This window comes from Oenanthe melanoleuca, chromosome 2 (genome assembly GCF_029582105.1).
Source record: "Oenanthe melanoleuca isolate GR-GAL-2019-014 chromosome 2, OMel1.0, whole genome shotgun sequence".
Lineage (NCBI taxonomy): Eukaryota > Metazoa > Chordata > Aves > Passeriformes > Muscicapidae > Oenanthe > Oenanthe melanoleuca.
Genome location: NC_079335.1, coordinates 19,628,938 through 19,652,521, shown reverse-complemented (window position 1 = coordinate 19,652,521; position 23,584 = coordinate 19,628,938). Strand labels below are relative to the sequence as shown.

Below are 23,584 nucleotides of genomic sequence, written 5' to 3'. Positions count from 1 at the left end.
CAAAAGTGTTAAAAATTGTATACTGATTCACATGTCACTTATTGTGTTGATTTGTGTTATCTGATCCTGTTTAGATGAAGGCTACACTTGAAAATGCATTTCATTTATTCCCATGAAGAAACAGAAATGTAATTGCTATACAGTTTTGTGGATTTGAGTTTCTGCTACCTCAATTTACACATACAAGGTTACAGAGGGAATGGCAGGCTGAGATAATTTCCCAAGTGTTCTCAGTGGAATTAGACAGAAAAAATTGTGTTGTGTTTTCTGAATGGCAAGTCACCTCTACACTCAAACTGGACTTTGTTGTCTTATGAGTGTTTATGCAATTTTATTAATGTACTGCAGTTAGAGCAGTTGTGGTATGTGGACTCCCATGTATGTTCACGTACAAATGTTCTTTTACAGTTCAATCTGAAAAAGAAAAACCCACTTCATAAGTTAACTGTCCTCAAGATGTAGTTATTTCTGCATGTGGTGGATAGCTTAAAAAAAAAGATAACCTGTTACATTTCACACTCAGTCATATTTTAATGCAAATAGAAAGTATGACCTGTTGAGGCATTTCAGATATTCTCTTGAAGACTTTTGTTTATTTTGCTGAAGTGAAGATACTGGTCCAGAGGTGTATCTTTCAGTATGAAAGAATATGAGTACTGTCAAGTTTAGAAGTAGCAAGTAACTCAGTACAACATATTAATCATTTTTGATGCAATTTTTGAACATGATGATTAAGAAGATCCCTTTATATGCTGGCTGATTAAAGGAGACCTTTAAGCCCTGGCATCCAGGCTGTGCTGTGGGCTGTGGAAAAGCTGCTGTTTTCAGTTGGTAGCCATGAACTTGAATCATAGAATCATCAGGGTTGGAAGGGACCTTCAAGAGCATCCATTCCAGCTGTCCACCCAGCACTACCTCTGCAAGCCCTAAACCCCTAAACCCATCATCCAGAGCCAGATGCAGATGCCTCTTGAACTCCTCCAGGAATGGGGACTCCACCATCTCCCTGGGCAAACTATTCCAATGCCTGACCATCCTAACAGTGAATTTTTGTTTCTAGTATCTAATCTGAATTTCCCCTGTCTCAGTTTAAGGCCATTTTCTCTCATCCTCTCACTGCAGGCACAGCAGAAGAGTCTGAACCTTGCCTCACTAGCTCCTGTCAGGTGCATGCAGAGAGTGATGAGATCCCCCTGAGTCTCCTTCAGGCTAAACAAGCCCAGCTCCCTCAGCTATTCCTCCTAAGACTTGTTTTTTAGAGCACTGTTGCCTTTCTCTGGACACCCTCCAGCACCTCAGTGTCCTTGGAGGACCCAAAACTGAGCACAGTACTCAAAGTGTGGCCTCACCAATGCAGAGTACAGGAGAATTTGTCATGGCTAGTCCTGAGCTTGCCATGCTTGGCCAGGTTTGCAATACAGGGAGCTGCTGTTTAAAACAGTGTTTCTTACCTGCTGATCAGTTGAGAGGAATCCTTCATGTTTATGCACATTCATTATTTAGGAGTTTATTATTCTTAACCACATCTAGTAAAAGGTGTAAGAAATTAATTCTTTGCATCATCAATTTCTTTCTGGCATGTCTGCATGTATACACACAGGACCAGCATGGTGCCAGAGAAAATTATTTATTTTCAAAGCATCAAGGATTTTAGAGAGGTGTCTTTTGCATTTTGTTAGATTAATTGATCATAAAATATAGGGCCTGCATACTGAAATGAGAATTGGTGTCAAATAACACTTGGAACAGACTTAAATTATGTGGAAATTGTTGAAGGGGTGTGGGGACAGAGTACAAATCAGTATCTGTATGAATGCTCTTGAAGCATTCCAAGCCTCTTTTTTTTTTTTTTTTTTTTTTAAATCTTGGCTTTGCTGAAATTAAAGAAATTTTGCGATTGTCAAAAGGTAAGAGAATTTCCAAGGTAAATGCATGTGATATCCTTTTAGATGTCTGTGTAGTACAGTGCAAAGTCTCATGCACATGATCTATTTACAAGTAGTGCATGAATACTAAACTGTGTGAATAAACTCTTATGTACAAGAAGCTTACTGGAGAAGTAGAGTTATCCAACAGGCAAAAGGAGAGAGGCTCAGATCACATTATGTGATTACTAGAAAGCCTATGTCTGTTTTTGTGAGTGGGACTGGTGACTGGGTGCTTCCTCAGATTACACTGTGTGTTGTTTACTGCAATAAATTTTCACTATTGTTTCCTTTTTATACGCTACTCACATTCACTCCTGATTTGCATTGTTATAAACAGTTAAATAGCACATTGCCAGGAGTGCAGCTGTGGAGCTGCTGGTCATGGCAAGTATGCAGAGCTATGCCCACCAAAAGGGAGTATATTTCAATTTAATATCTTCTTTTGCCAAAGTTTTTGGGTGGTAGTGAAGCTATGAGATTGAAGGGGAAAGCCAAATGCTTTGCAGGTGCTGAAGACAATTCAAGAGATAATTTATGATAATTTAAGACATAAATTAATTCAGAACTGGAAAGCATCTTGGTCTCCCAGTATGTTAGAAAAACAAAAGGCAATTTTAAAAAAAAGCCACAGAATGTTCTTCAATCCAAGACAATCATGGCAAAAATAGCAAAAATTAGTTGTGTTAGCTGAGGAGAAGTTACATTGCAGTTTTGCATATTGATGTCTACTGAAAGAAGTATCTGGGTGTTGCTGCAGGAGTTCAGCAGGAATAGAAGCAGATTATGCTCTCCTGTCACCTGGCTGATAACTAGCTGAGAAACTTGCTGGAGGGGTTGTTCCATCCCACATAGGTGTCAGGGAGAGCTGCCCCTGGGTGAAGGCTCAGGACTTATTTAAAGGTACACTGAGCTGCTCAGTTGAGCACTGGTGATGGCTTCAGTGGCATTTCTCACTGATTAATCACTGCACATGGATAGAGCTGGAATAAAACTCAGCAGTTCCTGGATTCTGTTGCTGTGGTTAGACCGCCAGATCACAGTGTCCCTCTGGAGGTCCCAGCAGACAATAGCAAGCAGACAATAATTTCACCAGAAATAGAAAATGGGGGAAGTAGTAACAATAAATTCATTAGCATGGTAATTACTAAAGTGAAGAGAATTCTGCACATGAAGTAGTTATCCTTCAAAATTACCATCTTAAAAAGAATAAAGTAATATAGGAGTATCAGGCTAAGAAGAAAATGAGAATAACTACATAATCTTGGGGGAACTGGCCTACATTTTGGCCTTGGTGGTAAAGATGACCTTGTTTGTGTGGAATGTTCATAGGCAGAGCCAAGAAAGGATAGGAAAGAAGGGTATAATGCCCTGTGACAGGTTATCCTCTGTAAGAAATGAAGCTTTAAAGGTCTTGGCTCAATTGATGCTACCACACCAGAGATGATCTGCTGCACATTGCATGCAGTGGTGGGGTCACTCATCTTCGAGCATAAAAAGCACTCTGAATTGCAGCAATAATTTTTCTGTAAGAATCTGCATGACATTTAAGTTTAAAGTTGATAATTTTTTCTGTTTGCTGTTAGGGACAGTTCAGAGGCTGACTTGAGTCAGTCTTTCCATCCTGGTAGTGGGTCTGTCCCATTTCTGCAGCTCCATGGGCTGAGTTCTAGGGTGAAGGCAGTATAGCAGGCATTTTGAACAAGTCACAAGTGTTTTTACCAGTTATACTCAGGTACTATGCTAGTGAAGTACCTGTAGATGCCAAGATTGATAAGACTTTTAAAAAAATAAGCATGGAAAAAACTATACTGTTGCTGGCAAAGTAACGAGTGTGACAAAAAAAATCACACGTACTCTGGAAACTAAGGAAAAAGTAGAAGAAACTGCAGAGGGATTGACATTGAAAGCACAACATACTTCAACCTGAGTTAGAAATGCCCAGTAGATTTTTAAAGCTGTGTTTCTCTTACAGTTGTGTCTCTCTCCTGAGCTGGTTACACTGCAGCAGGTACCTGAATAGCTGACAGATAATTCAGATATGGCTGTAGCAGCAGCAGTGAAGCTTCAATGTATAATAGATTGAATCTCTGGTGGTACCTCCATAAATGTGAAAAAACCTGTCTTATATCTGTGTGCTGTAATTGTCATTTTCCAATGTCAAGGTCAAGAGTAATCAGAGCAGCAACACACTGTGTTGTCATTGTTTCAATTTGGAGAGGTGAATGTTTAACAGCAGTAGTTTGAAATGGGTCATTACAGTGTGAAATTTGCTCAGTTTTTTGTGAACTGTGGTTATTTAAATAAAGATATTTGCATAGGATCATTAGTCATCTTAGACAAAGCAAAGGAGGAAGAGCTGTTTCTAATTTGTGTAATCTCAGTAGCCATCCAACTTCTTGGCACCATCTACCTCATTAAGCCTTAATAGAGGGTGTTGAATTGTTTCTGCACATTTGCTACATCATTCAAAAATGCTGCCCAGATCTGTCTGATAGTATATGCAATGACTCTTGCTACAATAAAAAAAAAAAAATCAAGGTTGGAGTAAAGAATAGTGTTACTGCCATTATTTCATATTTTAAAAGTATCTTTCACTTAATATAATGAAAAAAAACCACAGTTCTAAGCTCCTCAATATATGTAATCTTTTCTGCTTAAGCATTTTTAATCTGCTCTTGACACTGCATGAAATAATGGTTATTAATAAATACATAAGAATGGTATGCATCCAGAAAATTTAATGTCCATGCAAGCATAAAAAAACCTGCAGAAATGGTTTCTGTTTACTTTGGATGATCATCCTTTGTCACTGGCAAAATGAAAGACTGGATGTGAAGAGTTCCTGTGATGAAGATGTACACCTATCTAGTTATTCTTTATATAAATTGTATACAAAATTAGAATGTAATTTCACAAAACTAATTGCTCTGGTTTTCAAGATTTTAATGGATTGGGGATAAGACTGATTTCCCACTACGTTGTGCTTTTTGCAGTTGTGTAGATTGTTGTACAGGTTGTACAAAGTGGATATAAAATGCTACAAATTATTACAGACCTATTACATTTGAATGATGAGAACATTTATCTGTGTGGAGATCATGACTGGTGTAAATGAGGGCTCCTGAAGAACTGTTCATTCAGGTCACTTGCCACATGGGACATACAGGCTACAAAGCCATGTGCTTTTTGTTGTCTTGTCTCTGTGTTCAGGTTTACAGCAGGTAGATGGCTTTTGGCAGGTAAATCCTCTGACCACAGCTAGAAAACTGGTGGCCTTACCAGTAACAGAAACAGAGACCTCTGCAGTGGTGCTGGGAGTGCCTGAGTGGCTGTGTGTGGTTCTATTCCTGATGTGCATCTCACTGGCAGGATCTGTGATCAGCACCTCTGTGCTGTGATTCTGTATATACTAATTTGGTGTTACCAGGAGTGTTATTTAGCACAGATACTGAAAACAAGCCCTATGGTGCTCAAGATGTTGTTTCCTTTTTATATGTTGCATGTGATTCTGAATAATAATGCTGGGAATACTAAAGTTTTAGGAACATTAAGTACTTATTGTGTATGTAGGAAAACAGGTCTTTGTTTACTGTCCAGTCCTGTAAAAATATTTCAAAAACCTTTTTGGGAACTTAAGGCTGTAAGTTGAAGGTCCTAAAGTGATGGATGCCACACAGTTTCTCTTTTCTCATGCTCTTAACAATTTGCTGAAGGATCAGTTAATACTGGAGAATGAACAGCAGTGAAATTAAAGTGGCAGAATACAGCTTTAGACACATTAAGATGTGGGAGAGAATAAGGATTCAGTGCTTACCTTAAACCACAGCATTGCTTGGAAGCCACAAGTGTTAAACTGACTTCACATCACATGGCCACAGCAAGGATGGAGCTGACTGAACATGCAACCAGCCTTGCCATGGCAGGGAAGTAAAATACAGACAAAGGCTGCTGCAATCTGGCCAGAACAAATGAGATTCATGATGGCTGCCTTGGGTCCTGTAGGAAATTAATTAAGAATGGGATGCCAAGCCTTTGACCAGAAGTGCAAGCAACAGTTTTGCAGTTGATTATTGTTGATTTTTTAATTCAGGTCTCGCTTTTGCATTTTCTTAGGTGCTATCATAATTAATCATGCTTCCATTATGTCCAGAGGAAGAAACAAAAAGAACAGGACAAGAGTGAAAACGTGTTTCTTGACCAAAAATGAAGAATTAGTGAGGCCTCCCAAGAAATTTAAAAATGCATGGGGCAAACTGAGTCAGCCCAGACTCTTACACTTTCCAAACCTGGCTGCTCCCATACTGAAGAGCTTTCTTGCTGAAGGCAGCTCTGCTTTGGGCATATCAGGGCAGGCATTCCTGTCCCAGTCAAAATGTATCAGTATTCTACATTCAGATACTCACGGAAGCAGGAACCAGAATGCAGATCATCCCTTCTTCCTTACAACTAAGAGAAAGCCCCTGGTTACAGTTTCCCCCTGGCTCTGAAATGCTCTTTGGATTTTAGAAATGCTGACAGCATGCACTCTGAAAATGTCCATCAGAAGGACTGTAACACAAAATTTCATAAACTGACTGTTAGTACTGGCCTGTGAAAATCAGTGAAATGAGCTCAAACTCAAGTGACAGTGGGTTTCCCAAATCCTGCTTAAATTAATATATCCTAAACTGTGTCTTCTGCTTGGAGTCTATGGGTAACACAGAGAAAAAACTTGGCTGTGCTTCCTAGTGCTTCAAGAACTAAATGCTTTGTTCAACGTGTACAAAACCTGGGCTGTCCCAGAGCTTTGTGGCTGCAAGGGGATTTGAGACCTAGCCTGTCCCCCTTTTCTTCCATAGGTTCAAATTTTCTTAAACTGTCTTTTATCAAGCCAGTTGTTAACATATCCAGAGCAGGTAACTACATATGTAAAGAATTTTATTCTTAAAAAATGGGCACTTAAAGGCAGCTTATTGTCTTTGTGGATGTGACTCCTGGGTTGAGATGACAATGCTGAAGGAGTTTTCATGCAGCTTGAGGTGGGGAGAGCAGAGAAGAGCCACCTCAAAGGCTGAAGCGTGTTTCTGAAGCCACAGCTGCTCTGCCCTCCATGCAGGCCTACCAAGAGATCACATACCAGCTGGGACTGGCATAGCCAGCCTGCCTGTGCCTGTCCATGTCCCTCCTGGCTCTGAGCCTGCTGGGGAGCAGTTGTAGGAAGCTCCTGCCGAGAGCAAGCTGAGAGCTCTCGCTCTCACCGCCAGCATGGATTTCATCTGGCCAGACCCCAGATGATGTCAGGTAATCTGTTGCATTCACTGCAGTTTTTGACTTCTCCTCATCTGCTATTGAAGATTGTATCAGTAGTTTTGCATCCCTAATTTGTAAGTGATTTGCACTCCAAGTTGTGGGAACAAATCACTCTGTGCATAACTTAGGAAATGTGGCCTGCGGAGTCTATTTGCAGTAACCATATTAGTTAAATTACCAGTGTTATTAACTGCAAGAATGAATGTGCTTTCATAAATACCAAAGCAATTATTTCTGGTAATTTATTCCACTCCTTACAATATGGATGCAAGAATCTGAACTAGTGTTTTTCAGATAATATATTCCATATTTTTTGGTGGGGACTTGAGAGAAATTTCTTTTTACTAAGGCAATTAGCTTATACTAATTTGGAGAACATTTTCAATGTTCTTTATTAGAGTTCAGGAAATGGTGAATAAAATGATTTTAGGTACTCAGCAACATAACAACAAAGTACACTTTCTAAACTCTCATTTCCCTGTCTTTTCATTTGGTAAGATTAAAACAGCATGCATAACATGAGTGTATAAGTATATATACTTTAGGATTATAAAACCAACCCACTTTTACAGTGACACCAGTTAGATACTTATTTCTGAGTGAGTGGTGCATTTCCAAGTTACTAATCTAGCTAGAGGTTAGTATTGCCTTAGTTGGGCTCATTCAACTGTATGCTTGTCTTTACAAATATCTTTTCCAACATTATCTATCTTGAAAGAATAGGAACAACTTTAAGTCATGTATTTTGTTTGTTTCTTTTGATTTGAGTCCAGTATGGAATGCAGCCACATGAGTAGCTGAATTAACACAAGGGAAGAGGTTTCAATTTCCAGGCAGAAATGGGGGAAAACAGTTTGGCTTTAGAGGAGTGATATGATGTTCAACCACACGATCTTCCAGCTTGGTAGTATGGCACCAAATGCTGTTTCTTTGAGCTGAGTAGCTACTTTGTGGTTTCATTGCTCCTTGTAACCTTTTAATTTTTTTAATGCTGAATTTATGAAACATCAATTATGGATGGTACAAATACTATCTGTGCTTTTAAATTGTTTAAAGAATTGTAGGATTATTTTTGATGTATTAAGATTTTCTGATATTGCTAATATCAGAGGCAATCAGGTGAGGGTATTTCTTGTGTATTATTATATAGTTGTTTAGCAAAGTTTCATCTGAAAGAATATTTATGTCAAAAGCAGTGACTCTGGAGTCATGCCACCCAGATCTGGGTCTTCTGTTAATTCTATTCCAAGTTGCAATTTTGCTGTTAAAATCTTCAGTTCTTACTTCAGGAGGTATCAACATCATGATTAGGAGCTTTATTGATGAAAGGTCAGATCTTTCTCTTTGGAGACCATTTGAGAGCACTGTGTGTTTCTATTGAAAACTGGGAAATAGTTATTCACATAACCTCTTTTCAACCCTCCTTAAATTCCATGTTAAGGTCAAAATTACTGTTTACCACTCACAACAATGCAGAATTTGGATAAACTACACATGCCTAACTTTCATGCTGTATCAAAGTCAGATCTGTGTGTGCCTGTTGTCATGTGAACCAGACCACTTATTTCAGTTATAATGAATGTGGGAAAGTAAAATTGCTTTAAATTAAGGTTTAAGGGGTTGCTATGAACACATATGTCTCTATGAAGACTTGAATGGCAGTTGCACGAGTTCTCCCTTGATTTCTCAGTAAATTGATGTGCAATGAATGTGTTCATTTTTTTATTCTGTTCTTCTACAATGAAAGTATACAGACTTATAATTCTAGTTCAGAAAAAATAATCTGCCTTACAAATTAATAGAAATTACTAGATACTCCCTCACATGTTACATAATCAAACATATATTTCTCCCAAACTCCCAAATCTTTGAAAGACATTTGAAGATCCTGAAGAATCATGCAAGATGGAGATGTTCTTTTAAATTTGCATTAGGGACTTAATGTTTACAGTAATGAATTGGGAATGCCCATCATTCAATGAGGCTGAATGAAAATGAATGCTAACTCATCAAAAGAGTTCATAGAACAGAAGAGTAATATCCTGTGGGGCTTCAGAGTTGTATGCCTTTCACATGTAGCTAACATGTGAAACTATCATGTAACTATCATGTAACACATGATGCAGTGTGCCTTTCTCTACAAAACTACAACACAATATTTTCTTAGCAGTTTCTGGGAATATGTCTTTGAAATGAGTGCCTGTATTTTAGAACAACTCTGTTGGAAGTCAGCTGTCAGCTTTCATTAGTTGAATATAAATAATAAACCAGAAGCACTTGAAACAGTGCAACCCAGAAGAAATGAAATTGTTGATTTCTGACTTTCATTTTTCGTATGTTGTAGTAGCCTGGTAACTTTTTTATTTGCATTTTTTTACATCAGGTGTTGATGGGCATTTTTTAAAGGAATTTTGATGCAATAAAATTTATTTTTTCATTCTGCTGGGTACTGAATTCATTTGGGTAGCTGAAGTTCTGGAGGTAAATTATTAATTGTGTTATTATTGCTATTTGTATGTAGCAATTAAAAGTAATGGTCTTAAGGAATAGAAGGCTTGTAATAAGCAATATTATTTGAACCACTCATGATACTGCTGTAGAAATGTCTCACTACTGCTAAATATTGCAGAGTTATTAATCTTTTTTGACAAGGAGCCAGAGGTTTTCAAGGTATTTTTGGTGACTAGTTCTCACTTCACTACATTTCCCATGTTCTTTATCTGGCCTAATATTCCTCCTGGCTGAAGGGCCTGGGAGATTTCAACCCATGCTGCAGCCTGTAGGACAGTGACAATGAGTGCACACATTGAAATTGAGTCTCTCTCCCATTCCCTGTCTGAGGATGCAGATCCTCTTACTCTAAGCCAGTCCCTGGGCTCACACATTCCCCCCTGGGGTGTGATATTCCTCATCACAGGATTATCTCATTTCCTTTTTCAAATCCCTAAAGCATCACCAAACTCACAGTCCAGAAGTTCTTCTGACCTCCAGTACATGACAAGGGAGAGAAGGCATAAAGTGTACCAGATGCTACAAACAACAGCAGAAGGAATTAGAGACCATCAATATCCTAGGATATTGGATATTACTCTGCCCTCATTGTGTCAGTATTTAAGAATGTTATTATTTGTTATGGCATAAAGTTCTTTTTTATAATATATAAGTATATTGCACATCACTGTGCTGCACTCAGATGTGTATCAAACAGATCCAAAGAAATCAGTATGCAGAATTCCTTGCCCTATTGCAGGGAACAGCATTTAAGATGAGAAATGAAATGGAGTGGCTGTCTTATTCATGAAAGAAAAACTGAGGCTTCATTCCTGCTCATTTCATCCAGTTGAGGTTTTGATCAAAATTCCTACACTAAAATGCTATTATATTGTTTGAGTATTTTTTCCCTCCTGTCACACTGCTGTTTTTACAGGTAAAATTAAACTATGCAAATATGTAGAAAAAATGTTATTCTTGGTGATGATAATAAAGTTTCATATTGTGCATAAAAATCAATACTGTATATGTTAAATTTAAATTTATCAGCTAGTGAATAGCATGGGAAAGGTTCTTGATTTGTAGTTTACTATCCTCACTAATGGATATCTGTAACTTGATTTAGATGATAATGACCAAATGTTTTTAAAACAATAATTCATCTGAATTAGAACATTTATCTGCGGGTTTTGACATCATGGTAACATTTTAATTGAATTCCTAAGAGAGATTTATTCATCCAGGGAAAATACATTTTACACACGTTAGACTATGGATTGTTTAAATCTGGTTACTGCTGTGGGCAGACTTGTGTTGCCTGACCTTGGAAAGGAGACAGTGATATAACTAAGATTCTGTAAAAGAGATTTATGGTGCTGTTTGCCTGTTACTAAAAAATTGATAATTTTACAATGTAAGTTTTGTTACAGGTCAATAATTTGTGGCTCTGAGTGCAGGGGTGTGCAGGGTTGCCCAGCTGTGGCAGCACAGTGGCATGGGGGCTTCTCTTTTGTCTCCAACAGAAGCAGGGGGCAAGAAGCTGCGGAGCACCGTCCAGAGGAGCACGGAGACAGGGCTGGCCGTGGAGATGAGGAACTGGATGACCCGCCAGGCGAGCCGGGAGTCGACCGATGGCAGCATGAACAGCTACAGCTCTGAGGGAAAGTAAGCAGCATTTACAGCTGTGGTTCCTGACTGTTCTCCATGAAACTGGTCATTAAAGAGAAGCACAGTGAGTGCTGTAGGTCCTGTTCAGTCAGAATTCCCTTCACAAGCCAGTGTCATTGGTGGACTGAGCCTGAGAGTCTCCCACTGTTGGTGCAGGAAGGAGGAGGATCATTTCTGCTGTGCCATGAGAAGGGCACGTGGTGGGTCAGATCATCATCATGAGGTGTGCCAGGAGGGAAAGCAGGTGCACTACACAGATATGGACAAGTTCTCTTCCAAAAACTCCTGGCATACATCAGTGCTACGCCGAGCAAAGCATTTCCAGAGCATTTCCAGGTGTCATTCACTGGGCTCAAGAGTTTTCCAAGATACTGAGAGTTTTTTAAAGATTCTGCTACTTTTAACCTGAAGAAATTATCTGGGCAGAAGTACGAGTCTGTCATGCATCATGGTTATCTTAAAAGCCCAAGTTAAAAACATCTAAGTGATACATCTGAGATATTGCCCAGAAAAGTTTTATTGCAGGTTGATTTATTAGTGGTGTTCACAGCACTGGACAATACATCTATGTTGCACAATATATCTTATGTGTCCAAGTTGATGCACTATATGCATTTGAGATGGACATTTCTTAATGATTGATCATTACAAATTTCATTAGTTCTTGTTGCTCTGTAATGGGTCACAGATAATTTATGTGAGGCATTTTAAGTTACTTTGACCATTTGCCACAAAGGATTTCAATTCTGTTATTGAATAGATGTCATTCTCAAGGACATTTTTAACGACTGAATGGCAATTTTGAAAATAGCAACCAGTATTTGGTCCAATGTCATTATTTCACTGTGTACATTTGATATTTAGCATTCACAGTAACTGAGAAGTGTGAGCAGTTTAACCTTCATGTAACTAAGTCAGTGGTAAGGGTGTACATTAGTATCTTAAAGAATACTTTGGTAGTTAACAGTGGTCTTTAATGCATGGGAAAAGGACATGATGGAAGAATACAAATTTGGAAATAACTGAGGAGTAGGGCTTTCTTTACCTGTTTGTTTATACACTGGAGGTTAAATTGCTGCTTGTTAAACACTGTGGGATCTCAAAAATTACAGTAGTTGTTTTGTAAGTTACTTATGGCACTATCAAACCCACAGACAGTAAGTGCAAAACATCTAGAAAACAGAAAACCAACCAAACAAATAAAAAACACAAACCAACCAACAAAGGGGAGATATAAGTGTATGTTTTGTTGGTTTCTTTTTCAATATTATTTCTAGTTTGATCTTCCCTGGTGTGAGATTGGCTGCAGACAGCCAGTTCAGTGATTTTCTGGATGGGCTTGGTCCTGGCCAGCTTGTAGGACGACAGACTTTGGCAACACCATCTATGGGTAAGTGTTTATGTCCTCTGCATGTGATATATTCTGTTTGGTCAGGTAATTAGAACATTTATCTAGATTCCCTTTAAATATGGATTTCTCTCATGGTTTTGAACAACTCAGTTAAAACCAAAGCTGTAGCCTCAGCCAAAGTTGAATCTAATCATGGATGCTTCTGAAGACATGCAAAAGTATAAAGTTGCTTTGAAAATTCAGCCTTTTCTGAGGGCTTCTTCAATTTTCCTTCTTTAAAAAGGGGCTAATGAGACCAGACTTTTCTCTGAATCACTTGGATAATATTGTATAAAAATTAGTAATTGAAGTGCAAAATATTTGTTATTATTGTGTTTACAGGCTTTTATATTCACATATTATTTTTTCATAACTTGTCTTAAACTAGAGGCACAGTGAAGATATTTCAAGCAGTTTTACAGAGTTGCTTTGTGTTAATTCCCTTACTGCCATTTTTTTATATGAAACTCTTAAGAAATAGAAATTAATTTGAAGTAATAGAGGCATGGAAGATGGGAGACAAAGTGTTGTGGCAGAGGTTTTAAATTTTTTAGTAAGATAAACAACAGTGAAGGGTGTTAAAATCCAGATCATACTTACTGATTAAAATCAGATGATACAAGTCACCATGAATTCATCTCAGAAATTTTGTCAACATTTCATATATTAAAGTAGTTCTGAATTACAATGCTGGGATTTCTCTTTGTTATCTAGGAGATATTCAGGTGGGAATGATGGACAAGAAAGGACAACTGGAAGTAGAAATAATCCGAGCCCGTGGCCTTGTTGTAAAACCAGGTTCAAAGACACTGCCAGGTAAGAAAGAAAAACCTTGGTAACAACCTTAGCATAGGGCCAGGGCTTGGACTTGATGATCCTAGTGGGTCCCTTCCAACTCAGTATATTCTGTGACTCTAAGAATAGCATTCCACCAAAAAAAGTCTATGGCTTTTCTGTTCAGCTTTTTCAACTCATAACAAATTCAAATCTCAGTAGATTACTATTTTGTATACTGAAATGATTGTATTGAAATGATACACCAACCATCAGCCCTGCTTCAGCAGGAAATTAAAAATCAGGCTGCCAGAAGACCCAAAAGTAAGGGTAATAACAAAGGCATCCTTTAGTTATATAGTTATGGGGTAGAAAGCAAGGTATATACTGATGATTTTATATAGGAGTCTTAGGAATGAAAAGGGAATCAAGAGATGTGGAATAAGTACCCACTCAAAAAGTAGACCAATATTTGATACTTACTCCTTATTTTATAATCTCATGTCCTGTAACACTATGTGAAAAGGACAATATAATGATATTTTTAGCAACCTCTTCTGCCGAAATAGAAATTGTGTCAGAGTCTTTTCTTCACTGATTTTCACCTTGTAGGTAATTCTAAATTATTAACAATTTGGAGCATTGATCCAAATCTCACCAAAGTCATTGCAAGTTGTGCATTTACTTAATAGGCCTATTTTGCATATTGTACAGCATAGGGATGCTATATATAGGAATACCTGATTCTTTCAGGTCAAAATCTGAATTGTTTCATGGTAAAAGAGACATACAAAAAGAAGTCAAGAAAAAAATACACCCAAGGAGTAAAGAAAATGCATGGATGCTTTGTATAGGAATAATTGTTAATATTGCTTGTGGAGATCTGTTGTGATAAATCAAATCCTTTAAAAGCAGAATTTATATGGTGATAGATAGAAAGTGTGAGTGTTACACAAAAAAATCTGGACTTCTTTACTTACTGTTCTTTATTTTCATTCTTCTAAGCACCATATGTAAAGGTGTATCTATTAGAAAATGGAGTCTGCATAGCCAAAAAGAAAACAAAGGTAGCAAGAAAAACGCTGGAACCACTTTATCAGCAACTCCTATCATTTGAAGAAAGTCCCCAAGGGAAAGTTTTACAGGTAATTTGCATAAATATATCTCTGAAGCTGGAAATGTCACCTGTACAGTTTTCACTGAATGAGTTTCAAACTTGTTTCAGGCTTCATTTGGCAAAAATTCTCATATTTTACATACTTGCTGAGCAGATAAACACAACAGTAATAGCTATTTATGCAAGTAGAAACTGCAAGTAGAAGTGAGCAAAAGTGAGTTATAGATTATTTTGCTTTTTCTGTATGTGTGAGCTCCTCGCTGGGTTTTCTCTGGTGCTGTGGATAACTGCAGTTTGTGCTCAGATCATTTCTGTCACTGCATCATGATTAGTATACACAGAACTAAATTATGTCAGTTGGATGTTTAATTCCTTACTGTGATTAAATAAGCAGACATTTTTGACAAATCAGATTAAAGCTTTTGACATTTTTGCTGAAATTTTTCTATTTTCTTGTGTTTGTTTTCCTAACAGATAATTGTTTGGGGAGACTATGGACGAATGGATCACAAATCCTTTATGGGAGTGGCACAGATACTTTTAGATGAACTGGACCTGTCCAACATGGTGATTGGGTGGTTCAAACTTTTCCCTCCTTCTTCCCTAGTAGACCCAACCTTAGCTCCTCTCACTAGAAGAGCTTCCCAGTCATCTCTTGAAAGCTCTACAGGACCTTCGTATGCTCGCTCATAGCAGCTGTGAAACTGTTGTCATAGCAACCAGCGTTACAAAAAAACAAAATTACAGGTCGCAAACCCTGGTAACACTGCATGCTTAATGTTGTGTCTTCTGAGCCTGTTTCTAGGGCTGCAAGGCGATCCTGTGTTCTCAAGGAAGTTGCACACATTGTGCCCTACGGAAGGCCCTCAGGTGATGGACTGAAATCACGAAGAACTGATAGGTGTGGAGTTCAGGGACTCAGTTCTGGTCCAATCTGAAGCCATGGACTAAACTAAAGAAATCAATCTGTTTCATGCAACAAAAGTCCTTTTCAATGGCATATCTGTTTTGTTGCTCCCATTTCTTTATTTATCTGCCCTCCCCTCCCAAAGTTTGGTTATGCCACAGAAGCAGAGTTACCCTCCCATGAAGCCACATCACAAGTCAGTGGATTAGCAGATGTTGGAAGAAAAGAAGAATCTAAGGATGCTGGAAAAGTCAACTGGCACTTGCAGCAGTTGCTTGAGATCTGAAAACTCTTCATATTGAAAAGGTTCAAGACTTAAAGTGGCAGGCTTCATACCTCCAGCTGTTCACACAGTGAACCCCAGACATGATGGACTCTCTGAAAAATAAAATTCTGTGGATATACTGTACTGTATGAAATTAAGAAACTTTTTTGCATGGACACAGATTTAGCTGAACACTTAAATTATTTTCTTGGGGCTGCAACTTGCAAAAAAAAGAAAATAAATCAGCCATTTTCAACAGTTTATATTATTTTTAAAAATAAATTTCACTAGTGCATGGTTTTAAAGGGAAGAGAATGCAAAGGGTGATACAAAGACACACCACGTTTATCATTCTTTAAACCAGTCATGGTCTGTGTTTTTGCAGACTTATATTAAAAATAAAAAATAATTTCTAGCAAATATTTAAAATTCTGTTTATGTGACAAGAAATAAGTGTAATATATTAAATTTATTTAAATGTAAAAGGTACAAGCCTTGTAAAGTTCAACATAATGTGCAAATTGTACACTTCTTTTACCTCCTTCTTTCTCTATCTCTCCTCCCAATTTCCTTTCTTCCTTTTGCTCTTTTCCCCCTCTACCTCCCAGGATGATCAGCATATTCTAAAATGGCTACCTTTTGACTTATTACTGTCATATGCCCCATATTTGGTTCAGGGTTGCAGATTGTTCTGCATTTCTGAATTATTTGAGAAAAATATTGTTTAAGAGCTTACTTTTTTTCAAGCATGTTGAAAAGGATTTTGCAACATGGCTTGGGAGTACATTAATGTAATTCAGCATGTATTTGATAAAGAAGATATTTGAACTTTTTCAATTTATTGTACAGTGCATGGTAACTTGTTTTCATTTTTTCTCACCTTCAAATTGAATTCTACAGCAAAATACTGGAATCATGTGGCCATTGTAAAATGTCTTCAATAAATTTGTTTTCAGCACCAGCATCTTTCATTCAAAGACTGAACTATTATTTCTTGAAGGTTTTTGGACAGAGGAAAAATTAAGTACCTGATGGATTTTTTGGAAACAAATTTAAGCACTTTTATTTGCACTAAACCAAATTGCTACATTTTTGAAATAAAAGCAACAAGGGTTACAAATCTATACAGTTCTTCTGCTGTAAAGTTCAATTTTCATAAATTACATTTGCATTGCAAAAGACATAATTAGGTAATATCAGTCTGGAAAGTATCAATCAGTCTTTGGTTTGTAAAACAGCCTTAAAGAAAGCCTGTCAGTACCACTGTGTCAGCTCTTTGACACCATTACCAGAACCTCACTGCAGTAATGGATCTTCAAAACCCTGGGTTTTGTAGCAGGCAGTAACTACCGTGGGGTGGTGCTGCAAGTTCAAGCTTCTCATTAAGTTGTGTTATTTAAAGGGAATGTAACTGGCTAATTTTTAATAACAAAATATCCTTTTTTTTTTCTTTTCCTGGGTCTTTGTATGCCTTTAATACCTACTTAAGGTTTAATATTGAAATCTTGCAATAATTTTTTGAAGTACATTACATTCACCTTTATGGCCACACAGAATTACTCTGATTTTATTTGAAAATCTACTGAAGTTTCCCATTAACAAATTGTACATGCCTCTGAAGAGGGAAAAAGTAATAACAGTATCACTTATAATGCCTTTTACTTTGTGCAATATCATAGAAAATGAGATTGTGTCTTGTCTGCAGAGTTTAAATAATGGATTATTGTTAATTTAATAGACAGAGTGGTAAAATTGTATTTATTGAAATAATTTAGACACCTGTCTACCAGCAGCAAATAAATACTACTAACATGCAGTCTACAATATCCCCTAGGATATTAAACAAAAGTACATAACCATTTTCCTGACACTGTGAGATGTGCTCACACATTCTTGTATGCATAGTCCTCTATAAATTATTTCAAATTTTAAAATCAAGGACATGACGCATGGAAGGTTTGTACATAATTGTCATTATGCAGTATTTATTTTAAAAAAATTATTGTATTTTTTTTAATTTTCACACATCTGCAATTCTACTTATGGTTTAGTCATGTAAATAGTACTATTCCAGTGATCACTGCTGTCTTGTAAATAGTACGTTTTAAAAAGTTAAAAGGAATTACAGTTGGGGAAAACAAAAAAAAAAGGGCAGATTAGGCCTGTAATGAACACCAACTAATGTAAATCAAACTCATTCTGGTGATGGTATTTAACACTTTAAATAAAACATTTTCTTTACAGAATTTGTGTGCAGAATTTTGTTGCTTTTCTCTGAGGTGTCAGCAGCATCCTTCCACAGCCTTCAGTGGGGCTGGAGGCCAGCATCTCAGGAGCTGGAGGGCAAGCATCCTTTCTTCTGCCAGCAGGGCTGCAGGGGAGATGCCAGTGAAGAATCCAGGCTCACTGGCAGGCTGGGGGAGGCCAGGTGTGCCCATCACCCAGCAGCCATGGGCTCTGTGCTCTGGCTGTACTCAGGCTGCCCCTTGCACAGGCTCCCAGGATGGAGCTGCTCCAAGCTGCCAGTTCTGCTCCAGGGCATGCTCCAGCTCCAATATAACCAGCACACCAAATGTGCTGAGGCCAGGAAGTGCTCCCAGCAGCTGCTGTGGAGTGGTCCCATCCAGTTAGACTTCCACCCTATCCTAGATACCATCTAATTAATGTTAGCTGCCCTATTTTTTTGTGAGCAGGGTACAAATGAGGACAATGCCCACCTGCCAGTGGTGGCTGCAAGGGCTCATGTGCAGCTGCTGCAGAAGGGAGCAGTGGCCCAACACCTCCACAGCAATGAGGGGTGTGTGGAGATGGCAGAGTGGAGAATTTATCTCTACCTGACCCCTCAGAGGCAGCATCAGCACAGGCAGTGGTGACTGGGCAAAACTTGAGCTCTTAGGACTTGGAAATTTATTGAAGAGTGAGATGCTGACTGGCAGTTTGCACAGGAAGATGTATGTATTTATTTCCAGATATGAGATGAAAGAAAAGCACTGCAGTTCTGTCATGAGACAAAACCACCAAAAAAAGCAAGCAAATATATTTTAGGCCAAGCAGTTGTGGGAATTGTGAAGATGGGAACTCCATTTGTTGTTTTGCATCTGCAAGTGGTTTGCTGGAGGAAGAGACCCAGATTTCTGGTGTGTTAAACCATCAACACCCAGCAGGTCCCTCTGCTACTGATGACATTTGTGTTGCAAGGGCAGGCAAGTCTCTGGGTGGGAACTGGACTATAGGGGCAGGTGAGGCTGCACATCACGGTGGGCAGCAAAACACCTCCTCCCACAGCTGAACATGAGACCTTGTCTGTCTTTGGCACTTTGTTAGAAATATACACAATTACACTCAGTCCTTGAAAAGAACCTTTAAACAGACCAAAAAAGCTACAACACTTTTCTAAAGGGTTCTACTCTCTGAGACAATTTCTTGCTGTTTCCCCTCTCCAATTTCTTATTGTCTGTGTCCACTTAATTTCAAACAAAACTATTTTAATAGTAACAGTACCACTTTAATCACGACTACTAAACATTGTGTGAGATGGGGCATTCATCTGGTTATGCTGGGAAGAGTTTGTGCCAATAAAAAAGGCAGTAAAACGCCATGGTGCCCCAACTGTGGGGCTTTTCTGTTTCCATGCCTTCAGTTTTACAAGGCTTAAATAGCATGATGTTTGCCATTTGAGGGTGAGCATGGGGGCAGCACATCCCAACCAGCAAACCATTGCATTGTCTTTCCCACTACTATAAAATATCTGTTCACAACTGTATAATAATTAAAATTTAATAGTTATTATATAGAGATTTAATATGGCATAAAAGGTAACAAAACAATCGATTTCATAACTTCCTCGCAAAGTTAAATAATGTGTGGGACTCTAGAACAGTTTGTACTCTTCCCTTGGCTCATATCTGTGCAATTCTCACCTCTCTGATACCCAAACAGCAAAGAGCAGACACCATAGCTGCAGATATCCTAGTCAGCTGCCAGTTATGACTCCCCTCTCTGTCTCTTCCTTGGTAAGAATTTACAGCAATGCTTCACCAGGAGAAAGCAGCAATGCAACAAAGAAGATGCACATGTGCCCAGCAAAGAATGGTTCACCTTCAAAGGACAGGTTTGTGGAACCTAGCTTAGTTGACAAGAAAAAAAATACAACTATTTGCTACTAATACAAAAGATAAATTAACTCCTGGAATTATTTGCTTAATACCTGCCTATTTTTGATGTCTTGTTTAGGGTGAGATGAGTCACGCTGGGGACATCAGATTCTCTCCTTCTCTCTCCATTGGCCACAGAGGCAGAAAGTGATAACTGGCTTGTGTTGAATTTCTACCCTCATAGCATCTGTGCCTAGGAGAAGCAGATCCAGGCATAGTAGCCAGAAATATGAATGAGGATTCCATAGTCCTTCAGTAGCAAGACCTATCTGAACTGCCTGTATAATAATCAGGACTGAGGGCAGCAGGCAGCCAATAACTGATGAAAGGAGGAAATGGATGCAAATTAATTTCCCAGATCTGACACTGTCATGTCAGGTCACTCCTCAGCCCAGACCCAGGGAGAAAGGGAAGCAGCCATACTAATTACTAATGCCCTAAAATATGGCATGAGGTCACGTGGAAAGGAAACAGCATCCCAGATCTGCAGAGAGTGCAGGGTGCAGGACTAAGGAAAAATTTGTCATAAGTGCTTGTCCTTTGTGACAAGCCTTCCAGGGGCCAGTGGAGGGGGAATTGCTGATCTCCTGTTTGTGGGGCACTGATAGGACACAGGGAAATGGAACACATGGTCAAAGTTCAGATTGAATATTAGGGAAAGGCTTTTCAACCAGGGGGTGGTCACTCACTGGAACAGGCTCTCAGGGAAGCAGTCATGAGTCCAAGGAGTGTCTGGATGATGCCCTTAGTCACCTGGTTCCAACTTGAGATATTCCATGATTTCTTTGGACAGCCGTTAGGGCTAATTTAAGAGTTGTTATTCAATGCCCTGTCTAGTTACAGTTTTGGTAAAAGAAAGATCAGTGTTTTAAAGATGATATTTAGATTAAGGTGACACCATTCATGAAATGAAAACAAACCAAAACACCAACACTTGCTAGGCCAAAACTCAACCAATAGGTTGATAATGCTGATAATGCAAATGACACATGAAGAACAGGGCCAGTACTCCCCTTGTTAGTGCATGTTAGCCTAGTTTGAATGCCAATAGCAGCCAAAATTATTACTATTATTGATGACAATTAAAAGAGACTTAGGTAATGCTGAGGGATTAAATAATGTGAAATTATCAAAGTAGCAGATATTTTATTGATATCCATTATGAGCCCCCCTTTTGTTCCTGGTTAATTAGTATTTTAGCTGCAACATTCCTGAATACTGGCAAGACAGATCCCTGAAGATGAGGAAGAGTCATTTTTATCAGGCACCACCTCTCAGGGACCAGAACACTGAGAGTTCTGCTGCTTGGGAAGAAACTCAGTTAAGGAGCTTGAGGACTTTTGAAATTTCTCCTTACAGTCTCCCACACATCAGAAAGAACACAAAGATTTTCTTTACCTAACAGTTTCCCAGCCCATATTCTGATTCCATACCAAATTCTGAGCTGTGATTCTGTGTTTTGGAATTTGTACCCAAGACTCTCAGATCTGCTAGCCTGGCCTTCCAGACACCTTGGTTGCCATCTGCCACATGCCTGAGGTGTCAGAGCACACAGTTACACAACCTCATGCACAAACAAGTGAGTCCTGTCCTTCACTGTGCTTTGGCTGTATGAGCACTGTGTTTTGGCAGCCAGCAGCTCTGGCTCTCTAGGAACAGCCCTGGGGTAGGATGGCACTTCACCAACTTTATTCTTCACTAGCAAAAACACAACTTGGAGAATTGATGTTTTTTATATATCCTGATGCACTTTGGCCATTGAAATAAAGTAAGAAGGGTAGATCTCAGAGTCAGCCAAGAAGCATTTGGGGAACATGAAGGGAACAAGGCCACTTAAATCATTTAAAATGCATCTGCATTTCTAAATTGTCCCCTAACACAAGTCAGGTGATAGACAAAAAAATGTTGAATAGAGATACAGAGGTGACATATTCCTGTAAGCACCTTAAAAAATATTAAACAAAGCAAAACAGTGTTCGCATAGTTCCCAGTTCTAAAGTTTCATTAAGATGAAAACCTAAAGAAAATTAACATAAGAATCTTCATTTTGGGTAGCTGTGAATACTTCTCATTTCTAACCTGGGATTTCTTGTTTTTAATTAGCATGGTATTAGTAAAAATCACAGCTTCTCTGTGGCTGTGGGACTAGTTTCTTTAGTTATGCATGTTTAAGTACAAACATATTTTTATATTGTTTTCTTTACCTGCTTAGGCACAGTTTTTATTTCTTTTTTTTTTTTTTTTTAAGAATGATCCAGAACCAAGATGCTTCCTTGTGACTTTTCCACAGCTCATGCATGTCAGATACTTAAAATACAAGCAGGTGTCTTAGGCAACAGATTCAGAATATAGTTTTCTTACACCCTCAGCAGCTTTGCTTTCCTAACTAGTGCTGAGTTACAAACTTAGTGTGACAGCTGGGTGTCAGCATCAAGCCACAGTTACAGTCCAAGATGGATACCAGGCTGTGCTCAGCATCTGATTTAGGTGAAACTCAGAGGGCCAGAATTAAGAGTCTATTTAATTGCACTCAATGAAAAGAGACAGGAGGATCTCCAAGGCAGCTGTAATTTAGGATCTTCTGGAAAACCATTTTGAACACTTTTCACTATCAGCTGCATATGAAGGCAGTTCAGCTTCCAAGGCAGGCAATGCAAATAGCTCCTAAAATGAGCATGCCACTCTCTGGGTAAGACACAGAAGAATATCAGGTCCTTATTCCCTTCAGTACTTTTTGCTCCCAGAAAACATCTGGGAAAATCTCCCTCTGAGAACCGAATGACAATGAAATTAAACATTGTGAAAGCAAAAACGTGGGGAAGAGCAAAATGGACCCACTGAAACTTCTCCATCCACTCATGCCAGCCTCAGCCCTTCAGCCCTGGCTGACCTTGGCCTCGGTGAGATTTGGTCATCTTCCTGCTCTCAAGCAGCTATTGAGTTCCATTTGCAGACAGCAAGGTGTCAGCTGGCTGCTGGAGCCCTAGAGCAGCTTGGTCCTGTGTCCCTGCTCCTTCAGCCTCTGGTCCTTGCTCAGTGGGGTCACATCTGCCCTGCTCCCTGCAGCCAGCTCTACTTGCTGCCATGGAGAGCCAGCAGCATGGCTTGCTTTGCATCCATACACCTGGACTCTCTTCCTTTCTCCTGCCTCTTCCCTGCCTCTAGTAAAGCTTTCCTTTCCCAGATTTCTGGGAACAAGGGCTCGCCAATGCCTTAACAATCAGTCCTTTACAAACTGGGAACACAACACTTCTTTTGCCAAATTTGAAGCCGGTTCTTTCACTCCATGTGGTCTTAAATAAATCTGTAAACTCCTGTTAAGGGAGAAAGGCAGAAAACAACAAGAATTTTGAAATTAAAAGCTATTGTAAGATGCCCAGGCTCCTGGGCACTGTGATCAAAATTGGAATTTTTGGTCTGAGGCAGATAAGGAGCTACTGCAGAGGGTCCAGCAGAGGCCCCAGAGATGGTGAGGGGATGCAGCATCTCTTATGAGGAGAAACTGTGGGAGCTGGGCCTGTTTAGTCTGGAGAAGACTGAGCAGGAATCTCACCAATACATAAATATCTCAAAGGCAGGTGCTAAGAGGATGCTGCCAGGCT

At 38.9% G+C, this 23,584-nt stretch overlaps 1 protein-coding gene across 6 annotated transcripts in view; it reads left to right on the top strand.

Annotated features, from left to right (window-relative positions):
- RIMS2 (regulating synaptic membrane exocytosis 2) overlaps positions 1–23,277 on the top strand; it is a 449,695-nt gene extending 426,418 nt beyond the window's left edge. For all 6 annotated transcript variants that reach the window (XM_056484738.1, XM_056484743.1, XM_056484739.1 and 3 more), the window contains 5 exons: positions 11,231–11,372; positions 12,653–12,765; positions 13,480–13,581; positions 14,545–14,684; positions 15,131–23,277. In XM_056484738.1, the coding sequence (XP_056340713.1) occupies positions 11,231–11,372; positions 12,653–12,765; positions 13,480–13,581; positions 14,545–14,684; positions 15,131–15,349 (716 nt within the window). In that variant the 3' untranslated portion in view covers positions 15,350–23,277. The remainder of the gene's footprint in view (positions 1–11,230; positions 11,373–12,652; positions 12,766–13,479; positions 13,582–14,544; positions 14,685–15,130) is intronic.
- The last annotated feature ends 307 nt before the right edge of the window (positions 23,278–23,584 follow it).